Genomic DNA, 27,049 nt, shown 5'->3' with positions numbered 1-27,049 from the left:
CTCTACTTCATTTCTGAAGCATATTTTACCTGATAGAGAATTCTGAGTTATTTTTTTCCTCAGCCCTTGAAAAATGTTGTACCTCTTTCTGGTCTCCATAGTTTCTGATGAAAAACCCACATCGTTCTAATTATTTTAATCCTGTAGGTAAAGTGTTATTTCATTAACTTCTTTTTAATATTTTGCTTTTCTTTTAGTTTTCAGAAATTTCATTATGAATGATGTGTTTGGAGTGGATTTTTCAGACTTTATTCTGTGTTAGGTTCACTTACCTTCTTGAATCTATGCTTTGCTATGGTGGGGAGGTTTTCATTCATTATTTCTTAAGTTTTTATCCCTGCCCTCTTTCTCCTTTCCTTTAGGACTCCAGTGACACACATGTTATATTTTTTGTTCGAGTCTCACAAGTCCCCAAGGCCCTGTTTCTCTTTTTCTAGTCATTTTCTCTCTTCCTCAGGTTGCATAATTTTTAATGTTTTACCTTCAAGTTGATTGATTCTTTCCTCTGTCCACTCTTCATGATCCTATTCATTGATGGTAATTTATACCTCTAAAATTTTTAGTTGTTTTACCTTTATATCTTTTATTGTTTTGTTGAGACTTTATAGTTTTTCATTTGTCTCAAGTATGTTTATGTTTGCTTTTTGAATGATTTTGATAATGAATGCCTTTAAATCTTTGTCAGATAATTCTGAAATCTCTTTCATCTCAGTGCTGGTGTCTATTTATTATCTTTTTCATTCTTACTGAGATTTTTTTGGGTTCTCATCATGATGAGTGATTTTCAGCTAAAATCTGGACATTTGGGATATTTTGTTATCAGAATCAGAATTGTATTTAAACTTTAGCTTTCACATAGTTTGGTTTGACACTGCTTTGGCAGAGGAAGTAGGGGTGACACCTTGTGACTGCCAGTGCTGCGGAGAAGTCGAGGGTCTTCACTCTTCTTCCATTGACATTTGGGGAGTGGCTTTTTATTCCTGCTGTGTGGGACAGGAGTTGTGGCTTCCCATAGGCTCCCCACACATGTGGGAGGGAAGTAGTAGGAAGGAGAAAGGGTTTATCGTAGCCCAGTGGGATTGAAAATTCATTTCCCTACTCATTGTTATCTGGTATCATCCTGACATAGGGAGGGAAGATTGGGGTATACCACTGTAGACTAGAGAAGGTAGACATCTAGGCTTTCAACTTGGTCGTTTCTGGACTGGGTGTTAGTGAGACCATGGGTTTTTGTTGTTTTGTTTTCCTTTTGTGTTTGGCTGGGGTTTGGCAGTTATTGTCTAAAAGTTTTCTGTCTTGCTAGTCTACTTCTTTCCTGGTTCTTCAGGACTTTTTGTGTTTGTACCTATTATCACTTCGTGGTTGTTGGCTTCTTCGGCTCTGATTCTGGGATATGTGAGGCATAAAGAAAACCCATGGAACTCATGACCTTGTTGAGGTCTGTCCTGAGGTTCCTAGCTGGTCTGCCTTCCTCTGTTTACACTTCAGAGACTTCTTGTTCTTCTTTTTTTTTTAATAGATGACATCCAAGGTCTGTTGTTGTACTTAGTGGGAGGAATAGGGAAACATACATCTGCCCCAACTTTCCAGAAGAAAAAGTGTTACCCCTTTACTTTTTATAGACAGCAGGTGAGACACCAACTTAGCTCTGTGATCCAGAACATTTAATAATGAGAGCTGTTGAGTTGGCATAACATGTTTGCCATCAGAATGGTTTTCAAGGAGAGAGTAATTACTAAGAAAACTGGTTATATGCCTTTACCCAGTTCTTTTCTTTCCGGCCCTTCCAGGGGACCCCGAACTGTGGAGTAACTAATGGATGGGCAAAGAGGGTAAGGAGCTGAGAAATGAATAACCTGCCCTACCATCTGGCCTGCTGTAGTTCAGAATGTCACATGGCACCACCAAATCAGTTGTTCTCTGTGTTTGCTTGAGGTGCCAAATGCTATATTTAAGCCAAGAACGGATTTTGAAAATATTTTTCTGCTTCTGTTTTGTCAAACGTATTCCTTGGCATATTATGTCAGGGATTGTTCTGCTAAAGCTTAGCTGTGCCTTCTGTTTTTTCAAGCTGATTTGGCTTGCACAATTCAAACATTAGACCCTCATTTTGGAACAGGTCTTCTCTAGAGATAGCACAAAGTGGGTTTTAATTTCCAGGCAGGTAATACCTATCAAATGAGCAACGGAGCTTTTATTCATTATTATTCATATATATATATGACTTCTTTTTAAGCCACTTTTTGCTCAAGCCTGTTTGACTACATTCTTCTCTTTCCAGAATCTTTCTAATTACGGGGAGAAAAGCACATGTTAAGCTAGTCGTCTTTTACCAAGAAAAAGGAAGGAAAGTGTAACTGCTTTACTTTCGTAATTTGATTTTGCTGGAACTTTTAAGATGACAGTGTGGGAGCGCCTGGGTGGCGCAGTCGGTTAAGCGTCCGACTTCAGCCAGGTCACGATCTCGCGGTCCGGGAGTTCGAGCCCCGCGTCAGGCTCTGGGCTGATGGCTCAGAGCCTGGAGCCTGTTTCCGATTCTGTGTCTCCCTCTCTCTCTGCCCCTCCCCCGTTCATGCTCTGTCTCTCTCTGTCCCCAAAAAAATAAATAAACGTTGAAAAAAAAATAAAAAAAAAAAAAAGATGACAGTGTGATTTCAGTATATATAAAGAAAACCTACATGTCAAGGTGGTGGATGGATGGGGTAGATGTTCAGTTAAGCCTCTATAGAAACACTTTATGGAATATTCTGGTATCTGAATGAAGGCAAGGTTTGCTGCCACCTTAAATATTTTTAGTTTGGTGGTGGAACATTTCCGAAGCCTTTTCACTTATTCCCTCGGAGTCTTTTGGAGAGAAGGCATGATCGTAGTACCTCCTATATCTTTGACCAGTGGCGGAATAATACCTCGTTAAATGAAATCAAATTGTTCCTGGGAGCACGGAAGAGCTTGATCAGGACGTGGGAGTGGCTGAAAGCAACAGTTGGTGCTGGCGCTTGAAGAAAGCTTTTAAGGGAACAAGCACATGGTTCAGTGTTAGTGTGGAAGCCATCAACAGAAGAATTACTCGATTCGCGACAGTCACATTCGCGTTGTGTTTAATTTGGGGGAGCCTTCTGTTTGTTCTTTCATCTTCTCTAGCTCTTTCTAAATGTGGCGCTCTATTCCACCTCAGGAGTCAGCCTGTGGCACTGTGAAAACATCAGTGTTTTTATTTCAGTGTGGGAAAGCCCCGCATTTGTGCTGTGACTCCGCCCTTTCTCACCTTGTTCTTTGTCCTCCCTTACAGCCAGGCGGAAACCTTCATGCCCCTAGCCCCTAGCCCACCATTTCTATTTGATGTATGTCCTTCAGACTAAACATAAGTCACGTAGGACTTCTCTCAAGAATTGGTGTGAAAGCAAGAAATGTGCTGAGCTGCAGTGAGAGACATCAAAGTACAGGTCACCCAGAGCCCCCTGATCCTTTGAGATGAGTCTTCTACCCAGCTAATTTGAGTTTGCTTCCCCAGTCAGAGCAGGCAGAAACCCAATTTAAATTCCCAGGGCTGTGACTTTAAGAGGGTGTTAGAGCTTTTTTTTTTAACCTCCTTTCCGCCTTGATGTTCTTCCCTCCCGCCCATCCCACCCTGCTGCTGGTTCACAGTCTTACATTTCTACTTTGAAGCTCAAGGCACTTCATCTTAGGAGATCCTCTAGGATGCTCTATAAACACAAGGTGATGCCTAGGGATGTTCTGCAATTAGTGAGTCCACTGAGAATTCAGGATCAGAGAAGTGGGTTAGGCTTAGCACCCTGGCTACACATTGGGATCACTAGGGGAGACAAAAAACAAACAGCAATGCCTAGCCCTTCCCATAGACACTTATTTAACTTGTCTGATGTGCAGGCCGAGGCCCCAGGATTATTTTAGATGTGCCTCTGGATGATTCTGACATTCACCAAGGTTCAGGCCCTTCCTTTTGAGGAAATGTCCAGCTACCACTTAAATTCTGAGTAATCCTGAATTCTGGCTGGTTGCTTGATATTAAAGAACATTCAGTGACCCAAGGAGAGCACAGCTGTTCATTTTTGCTGTTAAAGCCTTGTGAGGGAAGCCCAGTGAACTGAATTCCTTCAGGCTCTCCCTATAGCTGCCGGGTCACCATTACCTAATTTTAATATAGGGTCATTAAAAGGCAGGAATTCTCAGTTTTGGCTTGGCATCTCTCTAGGGTGTAGGTTAATTTTCTAAAAGGCATTGCAAAATTAAAGTCACTTTAATTTCTAAAGGTAAATTTCCCTTTCCTACCGACTGGTCTGAAATCAAGCCATGAAAAAGAGGGTGTCACAGGTTCCCAAAGCCCGAGGTGTTGGATAGGTTTCACTTTGTTCCTCTAACAAATGTTGCATCCTCTGCCATGTTTTGGTTGCTGTGGAGCTCAAGAATTGGCTTGCCTGGTAGTGGCAGTCAGTAATTGGGTTTATTGGCACATTTGGCATCTCTGTTACAGTTTTTAAAATGTTTATTTTAGAAGTGGCGTGAGCATCTCTGTGACACTGATAGAAGCCAGCTGCTAAAACCCCTATTGTGCAGTCAACTTTGAACTGTTTCGACTCTTGTAGCCGTGCGTCCACACAGTGGAGACAAGCCACAATAGGTTTGTATGTCGCAGGGGCCTGTTAGAATTACTGCTGACTTGATTAGCCAGGAGGGTGTTAGGTCCCTGTTTCTGAGAGGCTCAGCCAAATCAATTTTGGAGGAAGACCCCCAAGGAAGAAGATGTTGCCTGATTAGGAAGGTGAGGCTAAGATAAGTATCAGATTTTTAGAATGGGAGAGATCTTTGGTTTTGGGGAATCCAGCCTCTGCGTTTATGGATATGTGAACTAGGGCAGTTGGTTAGAGATTTTAGCAACAGCCACAAAGCATCTGTCAGAATGCTATGTGCCCTTTTGGAGCTAGAAGAAGTAGATGGTGTATAATCAGGGTCCGTCAGAGAAACAGAGCCAACAGGGTGTGTGTATGTGTGCGTGTAAAGAGGGATTAATTTATTCTAGGAAATTGGCTTATGCAATTATGGTGGCTGGCAAGTTCCAAGGCCTGCCGTTGGCAAGCTAGAGACCCAGGAGGGCTGATGGTACAGTTCTAGTCACAGTGACAACCAAGGGAGCTGATGGTGTTTGGTTATAGTCCAGAGGCTAGACAGCTTCAGACCCGGGAAAAGTCAGTGTTTCCATTAGAGTCCAAAGCAAGAGAGAGCTGATGTTCTAGCTCCTAGGCTCAGGCAGGAGAAATTCCCATTTACTTATGGAAGGATCAGACTTTTTGTTTTATTCAGGCCTTCTACTGATTAGGTGAGGGCCACCCACACAGGGGAGAGCAGTCGGCTTTATTCACTGTATCAATTTAAATGTTAATCTCATCCAAAAGCGTTTGCACAGAAACATGCAGAATACTATTTGATCAAATACTTGGGCACCCCGAGACCCAGTTGACAGGTAAAATTAACTCTCACAAATGACTTTGCCAAACACAAATAGCACACAGATTTAGGTCTCAAATCCAGGTCTCCTGACCCTTGCCCAGGGTTCTTCTACTTCATTATGCTGTTTTCTGACTCATCTGTAACAAATGAATAACACAAAAGAGAAACTGCAGAAAAATTGATATATTAGACTCCATCAACAATCAAAACTTCCATTCATCAAAAGACATCATCAAGAAAGTGAATGGATATGTCACGGACCGGGAGAAGATATTTGCAACATGTTTTCATGACAAAAGACTGGTATCCAGGATGTATCAAGAAGTCTTACAAGTCAATGTCAAGAAGATAAACCTAGTTAAAAAAAAAAATTGGCAAACAAGTTGAACAGAAACTTCACAAATGAATAGATGTGCCATTAACATCTGACATGATGATTAACGTCGTTAGTTATCACAGTAATCCACATTAAAGTAATGAATAAACAGTGTGCTGCTGTATAGGTGAAAAGTGTATAAATAAATGGCAAAATAAAAAAAAAATGAACACTGGATTCCCTGACGTCTGGTACTGTGCACGGCTGCCATTCAAACCAACCTTGAATTCCTCACTCTTTCCCCACACACCTCTGGCCACACAGTGTGATCTGTACAGAAGTGGGAGTGTGCAGGCAATCTGGGGATAACACACAGGTTTTAATTAGTTTGCAGTCTAGCAAATATGGGAAGGCTGGCTTGTTTCACTTGTTTGTTGTATGCATGTAGTCGTAATTATGAATCCTAAAAAAAATTGCTCTCCTCGAGAACAGACACAATTCCATGCAAGGTGTTTTGGAAATACATTTGCTTCAAGTCAGATGCTGAGGGGGAGGGTGGCTAACGTTTACTGAGCATTATGTTGCATCTACTTGTTTGTTCCTCATGACAGACCTGTTTGGGTAGGTACTCTCATTATCCCCACTTTCTTGATGAGGAAACTGAGACCCTGGGTGATTAAGGGATTTGCCCAAGAACGAAGAGGTCACTAATGGCAAAGTCAGGATGGCAGCATCTGCCTGCCTGCTTCTGGTTTAGCTACTGCTTATGTTATTTTCATTCATGTTATTCTTCATCTGTTTTTAATGCATATTTATTTTTGAGAGAGAGAGAGTGAGCATGCGAGCAGGGGAGGGGCAGGGAGAGAGGGAAAGAGAATTCTGGGTGGACCCCGCACTGTCACCATGGAGCCTGATGCGGGGTTCAGCCCCATGAGCTGTGAGATCACAACCTGAGCCGAAATCAAGAGTCACATGCTTAACCAGCTGAGCCCCTGGGTGCCCCCTCGTCTCATAATTGAGTTCATCACTGCGTCCCCAAAGGTGCTAATTGTATCACAACCCCTACTCTACGCTGAGATGGGCTCAGCTCTCATAGGAGACTCATGCTGAGGGAGGCGACAGGTAAGAAAGAAAAAGGAAAAAAAATCATTTCAAAGAATGATAATGCCTATGAACCCGATAAAGCAATGGGAGAGACATTGATGGAGGACCCCCCTATGGGGACATTTGCCAGAGAAGACCTCTGCAGACCCCCGCGTGATGTAATCATCAAACGTTTGATTTCAGAACTGAGCTCTGCCGCCTCTCAGTCAGCAGCCCTATTCTAGAAGACATGGAAGCTCCTGTAAGCCTGTGCATGTAGAGCCTAGAATCTTAGCAGTTTGGAACCCTCCCCACCAGGGGCGCTTTTGCAATATTCTTTTCTAATATGCTCTTGGATCTCAGTGAAAAAAAATTCATCAGTTAAGCACTTTTCCCTGACTGATACTCATTTAGCTATCTCCCTGTGGTAGGACTGTCCTACCCAGGTGGTTCAGTGACTGGGGAGACCTTCAGGTGGTCATCTGGGAGCTGCTGAGAACAGGAAGGCTGATGTCCAGGGAGGTATGTACCATCAACAACACCTTGTCTTGCCCAAGATGCCAGTGGTAGTCCTGTTGAGAACCATTTGATGAATATTAAATAGTTTTAAGCTTGTGTGCTATATTGAAGTCTTAGGCGTTGAGTGGATGAGGTGTGGTTGGTTAGGTCTTTTGTCTTTAGATTTCATTTAGGTCTTGCCCATTCTATGACAGTGGCCAAGACTTTGACCTGATCTAGTTTATGTCCTGTGCTTTCCCCCGCTGTTCTCCGGATATGTGAAATAGCAAGGCAAAAAGTGGTTTATTGTTTTCTTTCCTTGCAAATAAAATTGAGAATGCTCTAAAACTGGCTTATTGGTCTCTTTTCTAATCAAGAAAAAAATGGCTGTTCAGAGCAGTTTTAATGTGCAACCCGAGAGCCCCGTCAGAGGCTGGCAGATGTGATGGGGTTGCCTAACATAAATCACCTTCCATTGTTGAGGTGGGCATGTGGCCAGTTAGTGTCCTAATTATTGAATGGCTTTTTATAGCCCCATTATTTATAATTACTTTTCAATAACAGCCTAAAGACTACAGTGACATGGAATGAAAATAGTCAAGTGTGAAAGTGATAATCGTTTATGGAATTATGGAGACTGAAAATGTCTGATGACCAGCCCATGAACTAGAACTCAATTCTAATGTTAAAATAAATTTTGTAAAGTTTATCTCTTTATCCCGAGGAAGACAGAGACAGCATGAGTGGGAGAGAGGCAGAGAGAGGGAGACAGAGAATCTCAAGCAGGGGCCGTGCTGCCAGCACAGAGCCTGACACAGGGCTCGAACTCATGAAACTGAGATCATGGCCTGAGCCAAAACCAAGAGTTGGACAGTTAACCGACTGAGCCACCCAGGTGCCCCCAAATATTTTTTAACAGCTATACTACCTACCACATTCTGGAAGTGGGAGCTGTGGTTAACCCAGAGAGGGAAATCTCTGTAAGAATTCTTACCTTGGTGGATTTGCAACATATAAAATGGCCAAGAGCCCTGCACACAGCCACATGCACATACTAGGTACACTGTATCCATTTTTAACAAATGAAATCTACTTTGAAATATTTTAGATGCAAAGTGTGCAAAGACAATACAGAAGTTCCCGAATCTCATGGAATTTCCCCTAATACTAACATCTTGTATAATGGTTGTTCATTTGTCAAAAATAAGTTAAGATAGTACATTACTATTAACTCCAGTCTCTTTAAAAAAAATTTCTTTTAAAGTTTGTTTATTTAAGGAGAGAGACAGCATGCACAAATGGAGGAGAGGCAGAGAGAAGGAGAGACAGAATCCCAAGCAGGCTCTGTGCCATGAGCTCAAAGCCTAGTGCGGGGCTCGAACTCACACACTGTGAGATCGTGATCTGAGGTGAGATCACGAGTTGGATGCTTCACCCAGGAGGCCCTATTAACTAACTCCAGTCTTAACTCAGATTTCACTAGGGTTTTTTTCCCCCACTAGCGTCCTTCATGTCCCTATGCAGGATACGTTACATTTAGTTGCCACGTCTTAGACTCCTCTAATCTGTATCAGGTTCTTAATCTTCCCTTGTTTTTCCATGAGCTTGACAGTTTTGAAGAATGTCAGTCCGTAGGTCTACGTTTCACTCTTTAGATGTGGATGAACACCTTGTTCGAAGTCCAACGGTGGAGACAGGAAAGCCAAGACTTTGGAACTAGAACATGTGATTCTCTTTTTTTTTTTTTCAACGTTTATTTTTTTGGGGACAGAGAGAGACAGAGCATGAACGGGTGAGGGGCAGAGAGAGAGGGAGACAGAATCGGAAACAGGCTCCAGGCTCCGAGCCATCAGCCCAGAGCCCGACGCGGGGCTCGAACTCACGGACCGCGAGATCGTGACCTGGCTGAAGTCAGACGCTTAACCGACTGCGCCACCCAGGCGCCCCTAGAACATGTGATTCTAATCCTGCACCGAGAGTCTTTCTTCATGTGGTTTAAAGTGGGAATGATACCACCTTTCTCACTGGGTTTTACAAGGACCGAATGAGATAATGTTCAGAAACGTAATTTATGATAAAGCACAACATTTGTAATCATCAAAGGGAAATCTGTGTTTACGACGTATGCATTTTTCTATTCTGTATATTTGTATAAACTGGAGATTGATGCCAGTAACAGAGTTTATTTCAGGAGTCATTTGATAAATTTCTCTGAAAGCTATCCAGGTCTTTAAATATGTGAAATTTTTCGACTTTATAGAGGATGTGGGAATGGATATTTTTCACCTGTTGAATATCGTTGTGAAAGCCCATCAGTGTGGACCCACACCTCACCTTCCTACTCCTTCTCTAAGGGAATGGTTTACACACCAGGTGCTGCTTGCACACATCCCGATGCATGAACCCCCACACCTCTGGCAGTTTTCAGAAAGCGTAACATAAACGTTTTCTGAGAGAGACGTAACCCTCTACCACAGGGAGTGGCCAGCTCCAGCTTATGGGCCCAATCTAGCCTGCTGCTTGTTTTTGTAATGAAGTTTTTATTTAGAACACAGCTAGGCACTCATTTACTTATTGTCTAGTGTCGGTTTTCTTCTTTAAAAAAAAAAAAAAAGCAGAGTGGTTGGAGCCTAGGCCTTTCATCCTGCAAAGGATAAAGTATGTACTATGGGACCTTACAGATAAATTTTGCCTACGTCTACTCTAGAATCCTCCTGGTGCCTGAGATGTTTTCTTTTCCATTCTCACCTGCTTGGACCATATACTTGTGATTCTGTCTTTGGTCCCCAGCTTTGAAAAAGCTTTTAAAGAGAGGTACTGTGCAAAGAATAGGGGATGCTTTGCTTGTGGGAAAGGGTCTCGGCTTTTTCAGGCCCATGAAATGATGGGATGTTGCTCGTGGCCTCTGTTCTATGATCCAGCAGAAGCTGGTGTGGCACGTTCAATTGTAACCCTGTATAGTGAGATTTCTCACTATATAGGTCAGAGCCCCTGGATCTCTGGCCCCAACCTACTGTGTGAATGATATCAGACTATATTAGAATATAGTTTGTGACCCATTTTATCCATTCCTGGCTGGAACTGAATTGGGGTAAGGCTCGCAGGGGTCGGAGAACAGCTGTGTTAATTACTATGGAAGTTCTGGGCTGTGAGATGCCTATGGGATCTCCGTTTGCATTTGCATAGAAGCATTTAAAATACCTTCCTTATCAACAGTGTCCTGAAAGCCAAGGGGACAGGTGCTGGTTCCTGGGAAGGAACTTCGCTTGGGCTCCTTGGCTGAATGTTCTTTGGAAGTCATCGCTGTTGACATGTCACTTTCTTGGTTTCTACCTATGTTGAACATCGAGAGGGTATTGGGGCACCTGTACTATGACTGTTTAGAGGGAAGTCAGTCTTCAGTTTTTATGTTGAGATTCACAGAAAATGTTTTCTAGTGGCATAGTGAATGTAACTGCTTCACAAAAACCATTCTTTTCTTTTACTCTTTCTTGTTTTGGAAAATATCAAACCCATCAACCGCATAACATATTGAATCAACAGCACAGTATATGCCATGATTGACTCTAACTGATCAGCTGTTAACATCTTGCATTCTCATTTATCTGTCTAGATTTACATATATTTCCTTTTGGCCTAATTACCTGGGTGATGGGGCAGCCCGTTAACCTCAGTTTTTTTGTTCTGTAAAATGGGACTGGAAATAGAACCAACCTCACTGATGTGAGGTGAGGATTGCAAAGTTCGGACTCAGCACTGTGTCTGCCTGTTAAAAGTGCTCAGTAAGTGCTCACTGGCATCACTCCAGTCCAGCAGGTCACCGAGCAGAGCTCTGTTAGATCCCGATGCAGTGTCTTCTTAAGAATTTAGTGTCTTCTTGAAGGGCACACACATGTCTACAGATTGCACTCAAGGACCTGAGTGTAGAGACCTCTAACTTCAGCCGTGTTGTTGATTATTGCCGGTCATAAACTCACATCAGATAGGTTACTTTGCCTACAGAGCAACATTGTCTTTTGCCTTTCCCTTTTGTAAATCTTTCATTTTTTTTTTTTCTGAACAGATGTTATTTGACTATACCAGTTTAACTGAAATAAATACAAGAAGCACAAAAGGCTGGGAATAATGGAAAAAGAGAGATGATGGAATTTAAGCCGTGCCTTTCTTTCCATGCTTAATTCAGGTTTCTTCTCGCTGTGGGATGAAATTTGGTATGAAAAGATTCACCAGGAGAAAAAGAAGAGAGGAGACAGGCAGGAAATAATAATAATGTGGATGTCCTGAAGTGCTGGCAAAATGTTTTGTGCTCTCCCATGTGGGGAGTTACGTGTAAATAGTAGTTTCTAGAGCTTCATCAGCAGACATAAATCTTTCCTGCAGTCTCTTTTTGTCTTTTCTTTTCTTAATTTTTTTAAATGTTTATTCATTTTAGAGACAGAGAGAGACAGAGCATGAATGTGGGAAGGTCAGAGAGAGAGGGAGACACAGAATCTGAAACAGGCTCCAGGCTCTGAGCTGTCAGCACAGAGCCCGATGCGGGGCTCGAACTCACGGACCACAAGATCATGACCTGAGCCGAAGTCGGTCGCCCAACCGACTGAGCCACCCAGGCGCCCCACTTTTTTTTTAAGTTCTACAGAAACATGACTGAAAGAACAACTGTCTTTGTGCCACTAGGGGAATGGATTCAATCTCTGCATGTCTGATGATGCCCCACCTGCTGGTGTCATTTGCAGTGCGCTTGTTATTATAAGGTGTTATTATTAGCCCAGGAGGACTGGCATCTCTTGAGGTGTGCAGAGAGATGGGGACCATTGGTGACAGGTAAGGAAATGGGTTTGTTTTCTGAGCCTAGCTCCCCACATTTTGATAGGGGGACTTTGCTTTGGCATAGTGACCATTGGTCACAAATATCAGCGTGTCTCAGAACCACCTGGACGGTCTGTTAAAACGTAGACTGCTGAACTGGACCCACAGAGTTTCTAATTCAGTAAGTTTTGGGTGAAGCCTGGTAATTTGCAACTCAGCAGGTTTCTGGGTAATGCTGCTAAGACTAGCCTTGGATACGCTGAATACCTGTACCCTAAGAACGCTCAAAGGAGAATTGCTCACCTGGGGATTCGGAGCCAGCATCTACAGTGACGACTTAGCAGGCTCTGGTCAGCGGACTAAGTCCGCTGCCCTTTTTTGTAAATAAAGTTTTATTGAGAAAAAACCTTGGTTACATATCATCTGTGGCTGCTTTTGGACTATAAAGGCAAACTTTAGTAGTTGGACGGGGTCCAGATGGGCTCCCAAAGGCGGAGAATGTGTACTGCCTGACCCTTGGCACTCTGCAGAAAAATTTCGCTGACCCCTGATTGTGACCGATGCTTACATGCCATCTGGGGGAGGCAGGCTTGGAAGCAAATCTGTCAGAACTGGCATACTGAGTGTTCTCCATCTCTGTGTGTTTAAAGGCAAAGGGTTTTGTTTGGTTCTTCATTTTACTTAAATACATAATGATAATGGAATTCATCCATTATTTCGCCACAGGCCGTTCTCCACAAAAATTTTCTCATTGCAACCAACAGTTTCTCAGATTGAAGAGAAACATATTTTAACCGTCCACGTTGCTTGTATGATATAGTGGTGGCATCTGTTTGAATTATTGGTGGAAAACTTTTAAAAACGCATACTTAGGGATGCCGGGCCGGGCATGCAGCTCTTGATCTCAGGGTCGTGAGTTCCAGCCCCAGGGAGGGCATAGAGATTACTTTAAAAAAAAAAAAAAAAGCATACTTAAAAAGGGAAAAACAATCCTCATTTTGGCACTGTAATTAGATTAGTGATATTGTACTTCTTCTAGAGTTGAGTGGAAACCTTTCTGGAAAGCAGTTTGTCAGTATGTATGAAGAATCTTTAACGATTGTGCTCATTGTTCTAGTAATTCCACTTCTAGAGGATTTTAGCAAACATACATACTCAAGCTTTTTCATTGCAACATGGTTTATGATCATTTAAAAATAATTTTTTACGTTGAGAAAGTCACAGCATGAGTGCGGGAGGGGCAGATAGAGAGAGAAAGACAGAGAGAGAGAAAAAGAAAGAATCCCAAGCAGGCTCCGTGATGTCAGCACAGAGCCCAGCACAGGGCTCAAACCCCCAAAACCATGAGATCATGACCTGAGCTGAAACCAAGAATTGGAGGCTTAACCCACTGAGCCATCCAGGTACCCCTATGACCTGGATCATTTTTTTCAGAGGAAAGACATCTTAAATGTCAGATAACATGAAACTGATAATAGGATGATGCATCCACATAGCTACTTTGGAGGCATTTAGAATCAAGGTGAATAAAGGGAAGCCGACACAGTCTTTTGGGAGAGAATTTGTATCATTTTATGCTTTTTATCCCACTATTTCCACTTCAAGGATTGTGAGAAGATAATCAGAAATACAGTTAGATTTGAGGCGCCTGTGTGGCTCAGTCACTTAAACATCCAACTCTTTTTTTTTTTTATAATTTTTTTTTTCAACGTTTATTTATTTTTGGGATAGAGAGAGACAGAGCATGAGTGGGGGAGGGGCAGAGAGAGAGGGAGACACAGAATCAGAAACAGTCTCCAGGCTCTGGGCCATCAGCCCAGAGCCCGACACGGGGCTCGAACTCACGGACCGCGAGATCGTGACCTGGCTGAAGTCGGACGCTTAACCGACTGCGCCACCCAGGCGCCCCTAAACATCCAACTCTTGATGTTGGCTCAGGTCATGATTTCATGGTTCATGGGATCAAGCTCCTAGTGGGGCTCTGCACTCACAGCATGGAGCCTCCCTGGGATTCTCTACCCCACTCTCTGCCCCTCCTCTTCTTGCTCTTTGTTTTTCTCTCTATTTCTCTCTCTCAGAATAAACAAATAAACTTAAAAAAAAAAAAAAAGAAATACAGCTAGGTTTTATCCAAGGAGGATAATCACAGTAGAACTCATTCATATGCTTACTGATGGGTAGTAGTTAGATAGGTTGTGATGGAATGAGACATGACACATATGTGCTATTAAAACTAAATTTTCGAGCACTGCTAGAGTATTGGAAATGCATATGAATTATTTGTTAGACCATGTGGATGTAAATCCTCATGCCGGGCATGATCCTCCCTATCCCCTATTTAATAGGTATCTAATGGAACTCCTGTGTTCTCCTCCCCTGTGGGCATCAGCACTTAAGCCCAGACGTGGGAATCACTTTTGACTCCTCTCTTGCATTTGGCATCTTCCTCCATCACGCGGGCACACCCTGTTGCTTCTAGCTTTAAGTTACATCTTCTCTCTGCGCTCCTGCCCTTCTTCTTTTCATCCGTTTCCTTATTCCAGGCCACTTCCGGTCTTGTGTGATCAGCCACACTGGCCGCACGCTGTCACCTCCCTCTACTCTTTTTAAAAAAAAAAAAATTTTAATGTTTTATTTATTTTTGAGACAGAGAGAGAGCATGAGCAGGGGAGGGGCAGAGAGAGAGGGAGACACAGAACCTGAAGCAGGCTCCGGGCTCTGAGCTGTCTGCACAGAGCCCGACGCGGGGCTCGAACTCATGAACCGTGAGATCATGACCTGAGCCGAAGTCAGACGCTCAACCGACTGAGCCACCCAGGCGCCCCCCACCTCCCTCTACTCTTGACCCACTGCACAGCTGCCGGGGGAATCTCAACACGGAGACGAGGCCTTCCTTATGTCCCTGACTGCCCTCCCTTCACTGCATTCCTCCGGAGCTCAGAATAAAATGCAAACTCCGTATCTTGGCCTGCAAGGCACAGCATGATCCGCCCCAGCTTCTCTGTTCCACCTCTGCGTGTGCTGCCCCTGTCCGAGCTCCACGCTTTTTCTCTAACACGCCAGCCCCCTTCCTATTGCCGTTCATTTGCACATGCGGCATTCTCTGTCTAGAATGCTGTTTTCGCCACACTTTGCAGAGTTAACTTGGTTCTTGTCTCGTTTGCTTTCTCATCTTAACAATGACCTCTGCTCAGAGGCCAGCCCGGTTCATGTTTGCTAAAACTTGTGTGTTCGTTCCTGTTCAGGAGTTCTGTGTTGTCGTGGTGTGTCCCCAGGGCCCACCGATTGTCTGGCTGTCGGGACTTAATAAATATCTGGTTGAATGAGTGAATGAATCCCCCATGTGTGTGAGGGTACAGTAAGGGCATCTGTCTGTAGGCGTAGGTAGGCATACACGGGGCATTCAGTACCAACACATTAATGGTGATGAGGTTAATACATGAGGTTATAGTTGATCTTTAACCTTCATTGTACTTTGGTGTATTTTTCAAATCTTGGAATTCATATATGTTACCTTTTTATTGTGGTAAAATATGTATCACATAAGATCATGTTAAGTATTTTAAGGGTACAGTTCAGTGGCGTTGAGTACCTTCACACTGTTGTGCAGCCATCCGTTCAGTCGGTCCATCCAATTGGTAGTAAATCCTAACTCCCCACTATGTTTTGGGACTTTTACAGTCAGAAAAATGTCAGGGAAAATGTGTTAGAAAGAAACAAATGGCAAAATCTTTTAAAGACAAAACTCACTAATTGTATTTCAGGTTGTAAGTTTTAGCGACGATAAAACTAGCTAATTTGTATTTCGATTTATAATTTTGCACTTAAAAAAAACCCCTATCCTTTACAAATGTAAACTGCTGAACTGACACAGACTTTTTCTTGCTGTAATAGCTCCCTGCACTACAAACCATTTGTGTTGCCTTAATAAATACATCTTTCCTACAAATACAATCATTCCGTGAAGAAATTGTGTGCTAATGGTAAATCACTTGGAAGTGTGATTAGTTCAGTATCCTTATGCACGCTTTCCTTAGCATTGAAAATCTGAAATATATTAAAGTCTAAATTCTAGTTGTAAGGAAACACTATTCTTTGACCTTCTATGTTCTGGAGCCTATACGACACAGAGAGAGTTATGTTTTGTCTCCTTGGTTAGAAATGGATGAATCGAGAAGACTCAAAAGTAATATCTCTGGAAACCTAGTTTCTGGGCCATCAAGATTATTTCTATTGACTAGTGTTCTCCCTTAGGATTCTATACTTTAGGAGATAGAGTTCAGACCAAGCAGAGTCCCCTCATAATCCATCACTTTGAAAATGATGCTTCTAGTTGAGATGGCAGAAAACTGTGTAGCGTGTAGAGGAAAAGTTTGGAGGAACTACACAATGATGTTAAGGAATCATTTCATGTTTAAATAGTAACAAGCAAAATTTGTGACTTCAGTAACTGATAAAGGAATCATATCCAGAGTATATAAAGAACATCTTATCAAAAATAACAAGACAGCCTATTAGGAAAATGCACAAGGAATATGAACAGGCAAGTTACCGAAGAGGAAGCATAAAAGACAAAAAATATATATATGAGATATATATTCTATCATATACATATATACACACACACATATATGTATATATTGTATGTGTCATATATATATGTATATAATTTATATATATCACTACATATATGTATATATGATAGAATGTACAAGTCACCAGAAATGTAGTCACCCCTTTATCTGTGGGGGAGATGTTCCAAGACACCTAGTGATGCCTGGAACTGTTGATAGTACTGAACCCTGTATATACTATGTTTTTTCCTGCACATACACATATTTGAAAAGAAAAATATTACAGTGACATTTATTATTGCATTGTTGTATTGGCAACAACATTGGAAATAGCCTAATTTTTTATGAAGGACAAATACATTGTATATTTTTTAAATGGAATATTACACAACATTTAAAGTAATTAGCAAAGGTTACGTGAATTGACATGGTTAAATTTCTCTAAACCAGTGTGAATTTAAAAAAAGCAGAGATACATTGTTTTAAATTTAAAAGATACACAATTTCTGATACATTGATATGAAATATAAAGTAATGGCAAATGCAGGACAGAGAGTAAGCTTCATTTTTGTCACTGAAATTGTACAATTGTCTTAAAATCAGCTCTGAATCCTTTTCTTCGAAAAAGTTGCCTGTATTTCTGACCTCTGTTCTCTTTTCCACTTGCAAAACAAATCTTGAATTTCAAAGAAAGTGAAGATGCTCTGACTCTCTCTGTCTCTCTCTCTCTAGCAATTTATTATTTCATTGGCTCACTGCCTTGACAATTAGGAGAAGATTTATAGACATATCCCCTGAATAATTGGCAATTAATTTGAGATTAGATGCCAAAAAGTACAGTATTCTTAATATAATGGGAAGGTTGAGGCTTTTCGCTTACAAATGTCACGGAACACAGAGTAAATGTTAACCGGCAGCATAGTTAACCCTGCCCTTTTGCACATCTGCAGTAAAGCGGAGTTTTAGTTCGATGATCGCAAACTTTAGCTAGCTTGGCTAGTTTTAATGTAAATCTCAAGTGTAGACCAAGAGTGTCTGTGGCTTAAGAATGAATGCCTTCCCATCTATAAGCCCATGTTTTATCTTGATGGGTAACCTGCATATGATCCATAAGGGTGTGTGTACCTGGGTTCTGTATAGGAGACACAGATACTGTATCCCGAATCTTCTTTAGGATTTTGCTTTTGACTCAAGCAGTAACTTGGATCCCGTAACATCTTTTCTACTCATGGCTCAGTGTTTTTCTACCGCCTGCAACTGTGGTCTCCCATGGAGAATATAAACTCTAGGTCTTAAACAACGCAGATTTGGCTGGTAAACGTTGGTATCCTTTTGGTCGAACTCCAGAGTACCTTCTACCTAGAGATAGAGTTGGCCGATGTGACTCCTAAATATTAGTGATTTACCAGTTGGTTTCATTTCAACTCCAGCACAGCGCCAACAATGTATTAAGTATGCACTAAATACTAACCCATTTACATATGACCGGACAATTTTAGCACCAGTAGAGTTTTATTCCCTTCCAGAAACTCTAGAAATATCATTTAGTCTGAATTTCCTTGTGCCTGTATTTTGTTCATAGCTATTTCTAAGTAATGGTTGGGCTTTATGCTTATGGGCATTTTGAAAAAGAGTAACAGCCCATCTTTGAACAGGTCTCAGCTCTTCCCCGTCCCTTGCCTCAGTGATTGTCCACTCTACATTATCATGGCACCTTCTCTTTGCCAAGAAGTGTTGGCATCTCATTTAATCCTTATACCAATTTCATGGCAGGGCTTCTGTTTTATCAGAGCTCTGTTTCACAGATAAGGTTCAGAGGTGAAACAGTGTGCTTGGGTTCACCAGCTGGTAAACAGTGGAGCCGGGATTTAAACCCAAGCCTTTCTGTCTTAACTATCAAGATTTAATCTGTTTTCCTTTCACTTCATCTCTCTGCTGCGAAATTGAGAATTAAGCATTTAGAATAGCCTATCACATAGTCATTGGGTAATCATGTTTATTTTTTAAACTTTTGAAATCAATTTCATAATAGTGTCACATACATACTATAAATTGTATCCAGTACACACACACAGTTCCTTAAATTTCGATAAATATATAAACCCATATTATCACTGCCACGATCAAGATTTTCTGTACTGGCATCTACTTCAAACACTTCCTTGTGCTCCCCCCTTCAAAAACTTTTCATCTTGGGGCACCTGGGTGGCTCTGTCGGTTAAGTGTCCGACTCCTGATTTCTGCTCAGGTCATGATCTCATGGTTTGTGAGTTCGAGCCCCATGTTGGGCTCTGTGCTGACAGTGCTGAGGCTTCTTGAGATTCTCTCTCCCTCTCTGTCTTCCCTCCCCAACTCATGCACTCTCTATCTCTCAAAATAAATGAATAAACTTAAAAAATTTTTTTTAAATCTTTTTGTCTTAATGTCATTCTAGACTCTCAGGAAATTGTAAACAGTAGTACAGAGATCCCCTGTGCCCTGCATCCAGGTTCCCCCCAGGGAGAACTGGTTACATAAGTACAGTACAATTGCACAGCCAAGAAACCGACATTGGGACACTCCATAGATCTTACTCCCTTGTCCCCCTTTGCAGTCAGCCTCTGCCTACCCTCAGCCCCAGGTAACCACTCAACTGCTTTTTGTCACTAAAGTTTAGATTATTCTAAAACTTTTTATGTAAGTGGAATCGTATACAATATTGCCTTTTGTGTCTAGCTGCCTTTGCTCAGCATTATGTGTTTTCGGTGTGTGAATGGTACTCTACATTGTTAGTGGTCTCTTCCCGTTAACTGTTGTGTAGCACCCTATTTGACTAGAGGGCAGCTTGCTTATCCTTTCCCCTGCTGATGGATATTTTGGTTGTTTCCAGTTTTGGAGTATTACATAGTGATGAAAGTTGTTGTGGAGATTCATCCGGAAGTCGTATGTGTGGGGGAATGTGCTTGTTTTCATTTCTCTTGCATAAATGCGAGTGAAAGTGCTGGGTCGTTCGGTTAGTGAAGGTTTAGCTTTATAAGATTCTTTTCCCAAGAGAATGAACCATTTTCTGTGCCCACCGACAGTGCCCACAAGTTCCTCTTGTTCTCCAGTCTTGCTAACACTTGATACTGACTTTTAAATTTTTGCCATTCTTTGGGCGCCTGGGTAGCTTAGTCAGTTGAGACCTGATCCAACCTCGAACAGGTTCCTTGGTTCGAGCCCCATGTCAGGCTCTGTGCTGACAGCTCAGATTCTGGAGGCTGCTTCAGATTTTGTGTCTCCCTCTGTCTCTGCCCCTCCCCTGCTCCTACTCTATCTCTGTCTGTCTGTCTGTCTCAAAAGTAAACATTAAAAAAAAATTAAAAAATAAAAAAATAAATTTTCCCATTCTAGTAGGTATGTAGTGGAATTTCACTGTGGTTTTGATTTGCCTTTTTCTGATCATGATATTAAATATCTTTTCATGTAGTTAGATGGCTAGTCATATATATTCCTCTGTAAATTGTTCAAACCTTATGACCATTTTGGGGGGCAGGATGGGGAGTGGATAGGTGGATGTGTGTCCTTTTTATTCAGCAAATATTTGATGAGTTATTGAATATTTATTAAATGACCCAGGATTGACTCGAATATATCTATTTTGATTTTGGCCACTTGAAACCTTAGGTATAATACATCTCAAATAAAACCGTTCAAATTAGGTTTTGTTAGTCTATAAAGCAATCATCTGTAATAAGGAATCTGTTGACCATGATACTAAAATAAAGATTAGTCGTTTCCTGTCTAGGGAGGACATAACATCATCTTAACTGTCAGTGTCATCCTCATGATACACATTTTTGACCATGGGGAAGTTACCATCTGAAGACATGAATTTTGTAGTTCACATAGATACTGCATTGCTATTTTGTTTCTCTAAGGCTAGAAATGTTCTTACCTAATTTTTATCTTGTCTAAAAATGGAAAGACGATTTTAGCCTGGTTATTTTTAGCTGTCAGTGAACCAGTCTTTCTCCATTAAGCATAAATATTAGCTAACTTGATCTACAAGTCTTCTGTTGGTCCTGTAGAGTATAATTTGTGTCTATAATTTAAAAAGAACATTTGGTTACCTTTTTTGTTTCTATGACATATTTTTATAGCTGTAATTTAGCTATTGTTTTATTTTGTTAATGTAGAGAATTACAAAGAAATACACAGGCTCACTCTCGTAGCTATTGCTTATACAACAATAGTGAAAAAGCACTCTGTGTCTAGTGTTTGTTCAATCAATGCAGGATAATAAGGTCTGTATATCTCTGTCTGTAGACTAAAGAGTGACATCTGTATATCTGTCTATACAATGAAGACATCTTCTCCCTTACTTCCCAAGCTCATGTCCTTCTACCTAAAGGAAACTGTTGTTAAAAACTTTGTGATGATGGCTCACATCAATATAGAGTGCCTCCTTTTCTTTGTTCCTTTTTACACACAAGGGGTCAGACAGTATGCACTACCCCACATATTTTCCTTTGACAGTAACACTAAGCAGATATACCTTTCTTGGAGTAGTTACCATATGAATCAACTATGCTTTACTTAGTTGATCCCTGGTGGTCTTTTTCAGATCTTCGGCTTTGATTTTCATTTATTTGCTATTATAAAAATACCGCAATAAGCAATACCGGAGATGTTGGAGACTTTTGCAAGTATATTCAGAGGGTCAGTTTCTACCAGTTGGACCCGTGGTCAAAGAACATTGTATAATTTGTCAGCTGTTGCTCCATTGTTCTCTTTAAGTGCTCAGCCATTTGCCGTCTCTTTAATAGTGTCTTCAAGGGTCTCTGGCACATATTTTAAATGTAATAGCCTAGTTTAAATTCTTTGTTATTTGAGCCTTCTAGTATTATGTGAAATGATCCCCCCAAGTTAATGCTCTTTCAATGCTGTTTTATGTCCATTACATCCTTGCTTGCTTTTCTCCTGCAGAGGGAATCCTGAAGTAGGTCCTCCTAATGACCGAGAGTGGCTGGGTAGAATGGCTTCTGGTGGCATTTCTGCTGTCAACCTGCTTCATCTCTGGGAAGCCCCGTGGTTGATGTGTTTTGTCTATTTTATATATTTCTCACAGGAGGAAAACTGAACAAGGACCTGCGACATTTTCTCAATCAGCGCTTCCAGAAAGGCTCTCCTGATCATGAGCTCCAGCAGACCATAAGGGATAACCTTTACCGCCATGCTGTGCCTTGTAAGTAGCCCTTTTGGGGCATCTGACTGCTGGGTGTATGTGTGTGTGGAAAGCTAGTGGAGACAGGAGAGTCAGCAGTTGGTTCTGGAACACTGGGCGGCTTGCTCACTTAGTGCCTCCCTAAGTCCAGGGCATCCTAAGTGACCCTGCGACATACAGCACAGCACAAGGTGAATTCCTTGGCCTTCAGGTTCTTGCCCTCCCGCTTTCTTGCTTATATGTCAAGTAAATTAGTTATCCTTTGTAGGGGCCTGTTTTCACATCAGTGGAAACGACATCTGAGTCATACGAATTCCATAAGACTGTAATGAGGAATACCTGGGATGAAGGGTTTTGCAAAGTCCTGGCATGGCGTAAGCCTCCATGAATGCTAATCATCATTGTTATTACTGTGGTGGACCAGGCCAGAGGCCTTCAGATTGATCTCTGTGGAGATCAGGGAGCCCTCGTGGCCCCTCAGCGGAGAGAATGCCTCAGTGGTCTCTCTCTGCTTCCCCAACATGACCAGATTCGTTGATCTCGATTTCACGCATAATTGCATTTGAAGGAATGGCTTCCACCAATTAAAAACTCCAGTCCCCCCAACCCATTAGATTAGACCAAATCTGAGAAAGCAAGACAGAGAGCATAGGGACTATGAAAGCAAGGTTTTTGTTTTGAGGGAAGGAAGGAAGAAAAGGCAGGAGAAGAAGGAGAGAGGGAGGGAGGAAGTCAGTCCATGGGGCAGATGCTTGGGCACCTGAGTTGTAGTGAAGTATTACCGTGCACTACCCACCTGCATTCCTATATAGCTAATCATGAGGTGGCAATCCTGGGGACACTTAGAATTGCATGATTTTATTTAAAATTGAGAAGAAAGAATGATTTTGGCTTTAGTACTTGGAATTTTTCCCTTCTGTTATTGCCAAGTCCTTCAAAGCTTGAATTTTTTTTTTTAAATACCATTTTTTAGGGGCACTTAGGCGGCTCAGTCAGTTGAGCGTCCAACTTCGGCTCAGATCGTGATCTCATGGTTTGTGAGTTCGAGCCCCATGTCAGGCTCTGTGCTGGCAGCTCGGAGCCTGGAGCCTGCTTCAGCTTCTGTCTCCGGTTCTCTCTGTCCCTCCCCCGCTTGTGCTCTGTCTCTAAAATAAATGAACATTAAAAAAATAGAAAGGAAATATTATATTTTAACCAGCAAAAAAAAAAAATGAGGAATAATTTGAAATTGAGGGTACCCAGCTTACCGCTGTGATTTGTTTGCTATAATGGTTTTCTTTAAGAAAAAAAAAAAATAGTTTGCAAGTCGTGCCAGAGTGCTAATGTTTCCCGATACCGCTGCAAAATGGTAAACAGAACTAATGCGAGGCACCATAGACCCACAGGGACATAGGTTATAAGTCTCCACTGGGACCTTTAAAGATCAGGTTCTAGAACAGCCCTCCCAGCTCCTCATTTTACTTATTAATAAAACCAAGGCTCCACAGGGAAAAGAGGTTGAGTGCAAGGAACTTGGGTCAGTGCCCCAAGGTTGTCTCTTCCTGCTGAGTAGCAGAGTTGCCTTGACAGAGAAACTGTTGTGATAATGTGCTAATGTATCTGGGCCTCCGTTCTTTTAGTCTTTCAGCGTTGGAATGGAATGCTATAATCTTGTATCCTACCAACAACTTTTTACACTTGGATTAATAATAATTTCTAATGTTAATTGTATGGGTTATAAAGGGATCATAAATTGTTCTATGGCTCAAGAAACCAAGGCACTAAGGTAAGCCAATAAAAACAAGGCTAAAGGCAGAGGTGGGGGAGGGGGAGACCTGGGTGGCTCCATCGGTTGAGTGCCCGACTTTGGTTCAGGTCATGGTCTCATGGTTCGTGAGTTCAAGCCCCGCGTCTGGCTTTGTGCTCACAGCTCAGAGCCTGGAGTCTGCTGCAGATTCTGAGTCTCCCCCTCTCTCTCTGCCCCTTGCCTGCTCATACTCTGTCTCTCTCTGTCTCTGTCTCTGTCTCTGTCTCTCTCTCTCTCTCTCAAAAATAAATAAACATTAAAAAAATTAAAAACAAACAAGGCTAAAGGTGATCAGAACTTCTGGTCTCTTGAGTCCAACAGTCCAAAGTCCTGACTTTGATATGCTAGCAGGCCCCTACAAAGGATAACTATTAACCCTCAAATAACTCTTGGAGGTTGGGTTTTTTTTTTAATTTTGTAATGTTTATTTATTTTTGAGAGAGAGATAGAGACAGAGCATGAGCGGGAGAGGGAGGCAGAGAGAGGGAGACACAGAATCTGAAGCAGGCTCCAGGTCCCGAGCTGTCAGCACAGAGCCCGACGCGGGGCTCGAACTCACGGACCTCGAGATCATGACCTGAGCCGAAGTCCGTTGCTTAACCAACTGACCCACCCAGGGCCCCTGGAGGTTGGGATTTTTAATTCTCAGCTTACAGATGAGGAAACAGAGGCGTGAGCAGATCAAGTCACTGCTAAGTGTCCAATTGGGGTCTTTTCGACTCTCACCACCCGGGGCTATTTCTGTAGCTGTACCATAGCTGCCTCTGAAATTCTAGGACAGCAGGTTGAATGCCGTTTTGCAGAATTCAGTAATTGCAGAATCATGATTGTTCTCTGTGTAATTTTTCCCTTACTTAGATTCCAATTTAAGAAATGGGGAATGAAGCAAATGAACACACCATTTCTTGACGCATCTGTGGTGTTACTATGGTTACGTTTTGGCTTGCTTTCCCATTTATTTTTTCCCCTGATTTATAGGACCTGACTGTGAGCTAAATGGCTTGATTTTAAAGCTTACCACTATATAGGAATTGGGGCAAAAATGACCTCAGCCTTTTAAAAACAGTGAAAAATCCTGTTTTGTCTTTGCTCGCATAAAGCCCTTGGTACTAATGTTTCATTTCTATGAAACCCACAAATCGGGAACTGGGAAGGAAGAAATGGTCTTTCTCCTGAAAGCAAAAACAAGTAGCGTTTCATTTTACATTTCCTTCATAAAATGGGAAGGAAATTCAGAAGAGGTCTGTTTCTGAGTCTGGCACAGCATGTGTACCTTTGAACATGAGTAGACCACAGGTCACCAGGGATTCGGTTACAGGCTTGGAGAACTCAAGCCACGTTTTTGTTTATTTTGATTCCTTGGCCCCTGTGACTGGTAAAGCAGAACTCTCTACCAAACCTGTCGTGCCAACGGAGTAGGAAGCCCTTCCTTTGGAGAACACAACCTCCTGATGATGTTGTAACTGTCCCATGAGGAGACAAGCTCTCGTAATCTGCATTTTCCAGAACTTCCTGCTGCTGCTATTTTAGTGACTTCACCGTTTTGAGAAGTGATGACCTCATGAACAGGTGCTTGCGAGTTGGGGTAGACGTCTTGTCTTACACGCGTTAGGAGGTCCACGTGTCACTAGAAAGTAATAAATAAAGCCCCTTCATTCTCAGGTTCTTTTTAGTGTCATCATGTCACCACGATGGGTTTTACCACTTAAGATTCCATTTTCTCCTAATTCCTTGGCAAAGACAGTGCAGGTAATAGCATCCCTATTTGACAGGGAAGGAAACGGAGCAACCAGTAAAACTTCCTCAAAATCATACCGCTTCTAAATGCCACGTAACTCATCGCTCATCCGGTGCTGTTTTAATGTTTCTTCTTTTTCGCAGCTTTATTGAGGTATAATTCACGCACCATACAGTCTACTCATCTCAAGTGTTCCTCCAATGCTATTTTTTTTTTGCCACAGTCCTTAATTTGCTCCACTCCCCTTTTATTTTGTCTTTATTCAAAAACTTTGATTACTTCCACAGTATGAAAAAAGTCATCCGAGTTGAAGTCTAATTATGTTTACCATTGACAATTGCCACCAAAAGACCTTCACAACAACCAGAAGTATGTCAGCAAAGAGGACTAGATTACAGAGTGAGTCAGAAGCCCCGGTGTGAAGTCTGAGGGCTTTTCTCTAGCCGTGTGGCCTGGCGTAAGTCGTGTAACCTCTCTGCGTCTCGTTGACTCTTTAATAAAATGGAAAGAGAAATACTTCCTTCAAGCACTGCCTAAATTCAATTGTTCAAGCATTTGGTGATGCCCCCGGTATCCCTAAGAAATGGGCCCTTTAGAGGAAACAGAGGCTCAGAGAAGTTAATAGCTTGTTTAGGGTCACACGGGTCACAGGTAACATAGTCAGAGTTCAACCAGTTCTAATTTCTGTGCCGGGCATCATTAATAGAAGTGTGATTAAGGCAGTATAACAGGGACCATGGAGAGTGAAAGAAACAGAGAGGAAGCTTCTCATTGCTGAACTTTATTGTTTTACTTATCTATTTTATTTTTGTATTAGTTGTTTTGATGTTTATTTTTTAAGAGAGAAAGGGAGAGAGCGAGCATAAGGGAGAGGCCGAGAGAGAGAGAGGGACAGAGGATCTGAAGCAGGCTCTGTGCTTACAGCAGAGACCCCAACACGGGGCTTGAACTCATGACCTGAGCTGGAACCAAGAGTCAGACGCCTAAGTGACTGAGCCATCCAGGTAGCCCTATTTTATTTAAATGTTTAGTCATTTTTGAGAGGGAGAGCATGAGTGGGGGAGGGGCACAGAGTGAGGGGGACAGAGGATAGTAGGTGGGCCCTGTGCTGACGACAGAAAGGCCGACGCAGGGCTCGAACTCAAAAACCGCGGAAGATCTTGACCTGAGCTAAAGTTGGAACACTCAACGGACTGAGCCACCGAGGTGCCCCTCATTGCTGAATTTTATAGATTTAGCTGTTTAAAGTCATGGGGTCTTATGGGAATTGGAGCTATGCAAGGCACAGTGCCTTAAAAATAAGTATCTTATCTCTGATTTTCAAGTAACTCGCTGATATGTGCGATAGAATTTTAATAATTCTTTAATGGTGATTCAGCTTTTAAGAAATCATTACGCGATTCTCTTGGGATATCTCGGTCTATCTTCTTTTTCATTGAATCTCTTCTTGAGTATACCTGTGAAAAACCACCTTGAAATGAATTTGAAATCCCTATAAACATCATCTGGGTTGCTCACTTCTCCATTCCTTAGAACCACCTGAATGATACTCTTGTCCCCTGCCCCTCAAATTCTCGTACGTGCTCAGTCCCCC

General features: G+C 42.0%; 1 protein-coding gene across 20 annotated transcripts in view; it reads left to right on the top strand.

Annotated features, from left to right (window-relative positions):
- The window catches only part of MAGI1 (membrane associated guanylate kinase, WW and PDZ domain containing 1), a 643,266-nt gene that overhangs the window by 364,969 nt on the left and 251,248 nt on the right, over positions 1-27,049 (top strand). For all 20 annotated transcript variants that reach the window (XM_043587882.1, XM_043587890.1, XM_043587870.1 and 17 more), the window contains exon 2: positions 21,836-21,952. In XM_043587882.1, coding sequence (XP_043443817.1) covers positions 21,836-21,952 — 117 coding nt within the window. The remainder of the gene's footprint in view (positions 1-21,835; positions 21,953-27,049) is intronic.

This window comes from Prionailurus bengalensis, chromosome A2 (genome assembly GCF_016509475.1).
Source record: "Prionailurus bengalensis isolate Pbe53 chromosome A2, Fcat_Pben_1.1_paternal_pri, whole genome shotgun sequence".
Lineage (NCBI taxonomy): Eukaryota > Metazoa > Chordata > Mammalia > Carnivora > Felidae > Prionailurus > Prionailurus bengalensis.
This window is presented reverse-complemented; position numbering and strand designations above follow the sequence as displayed.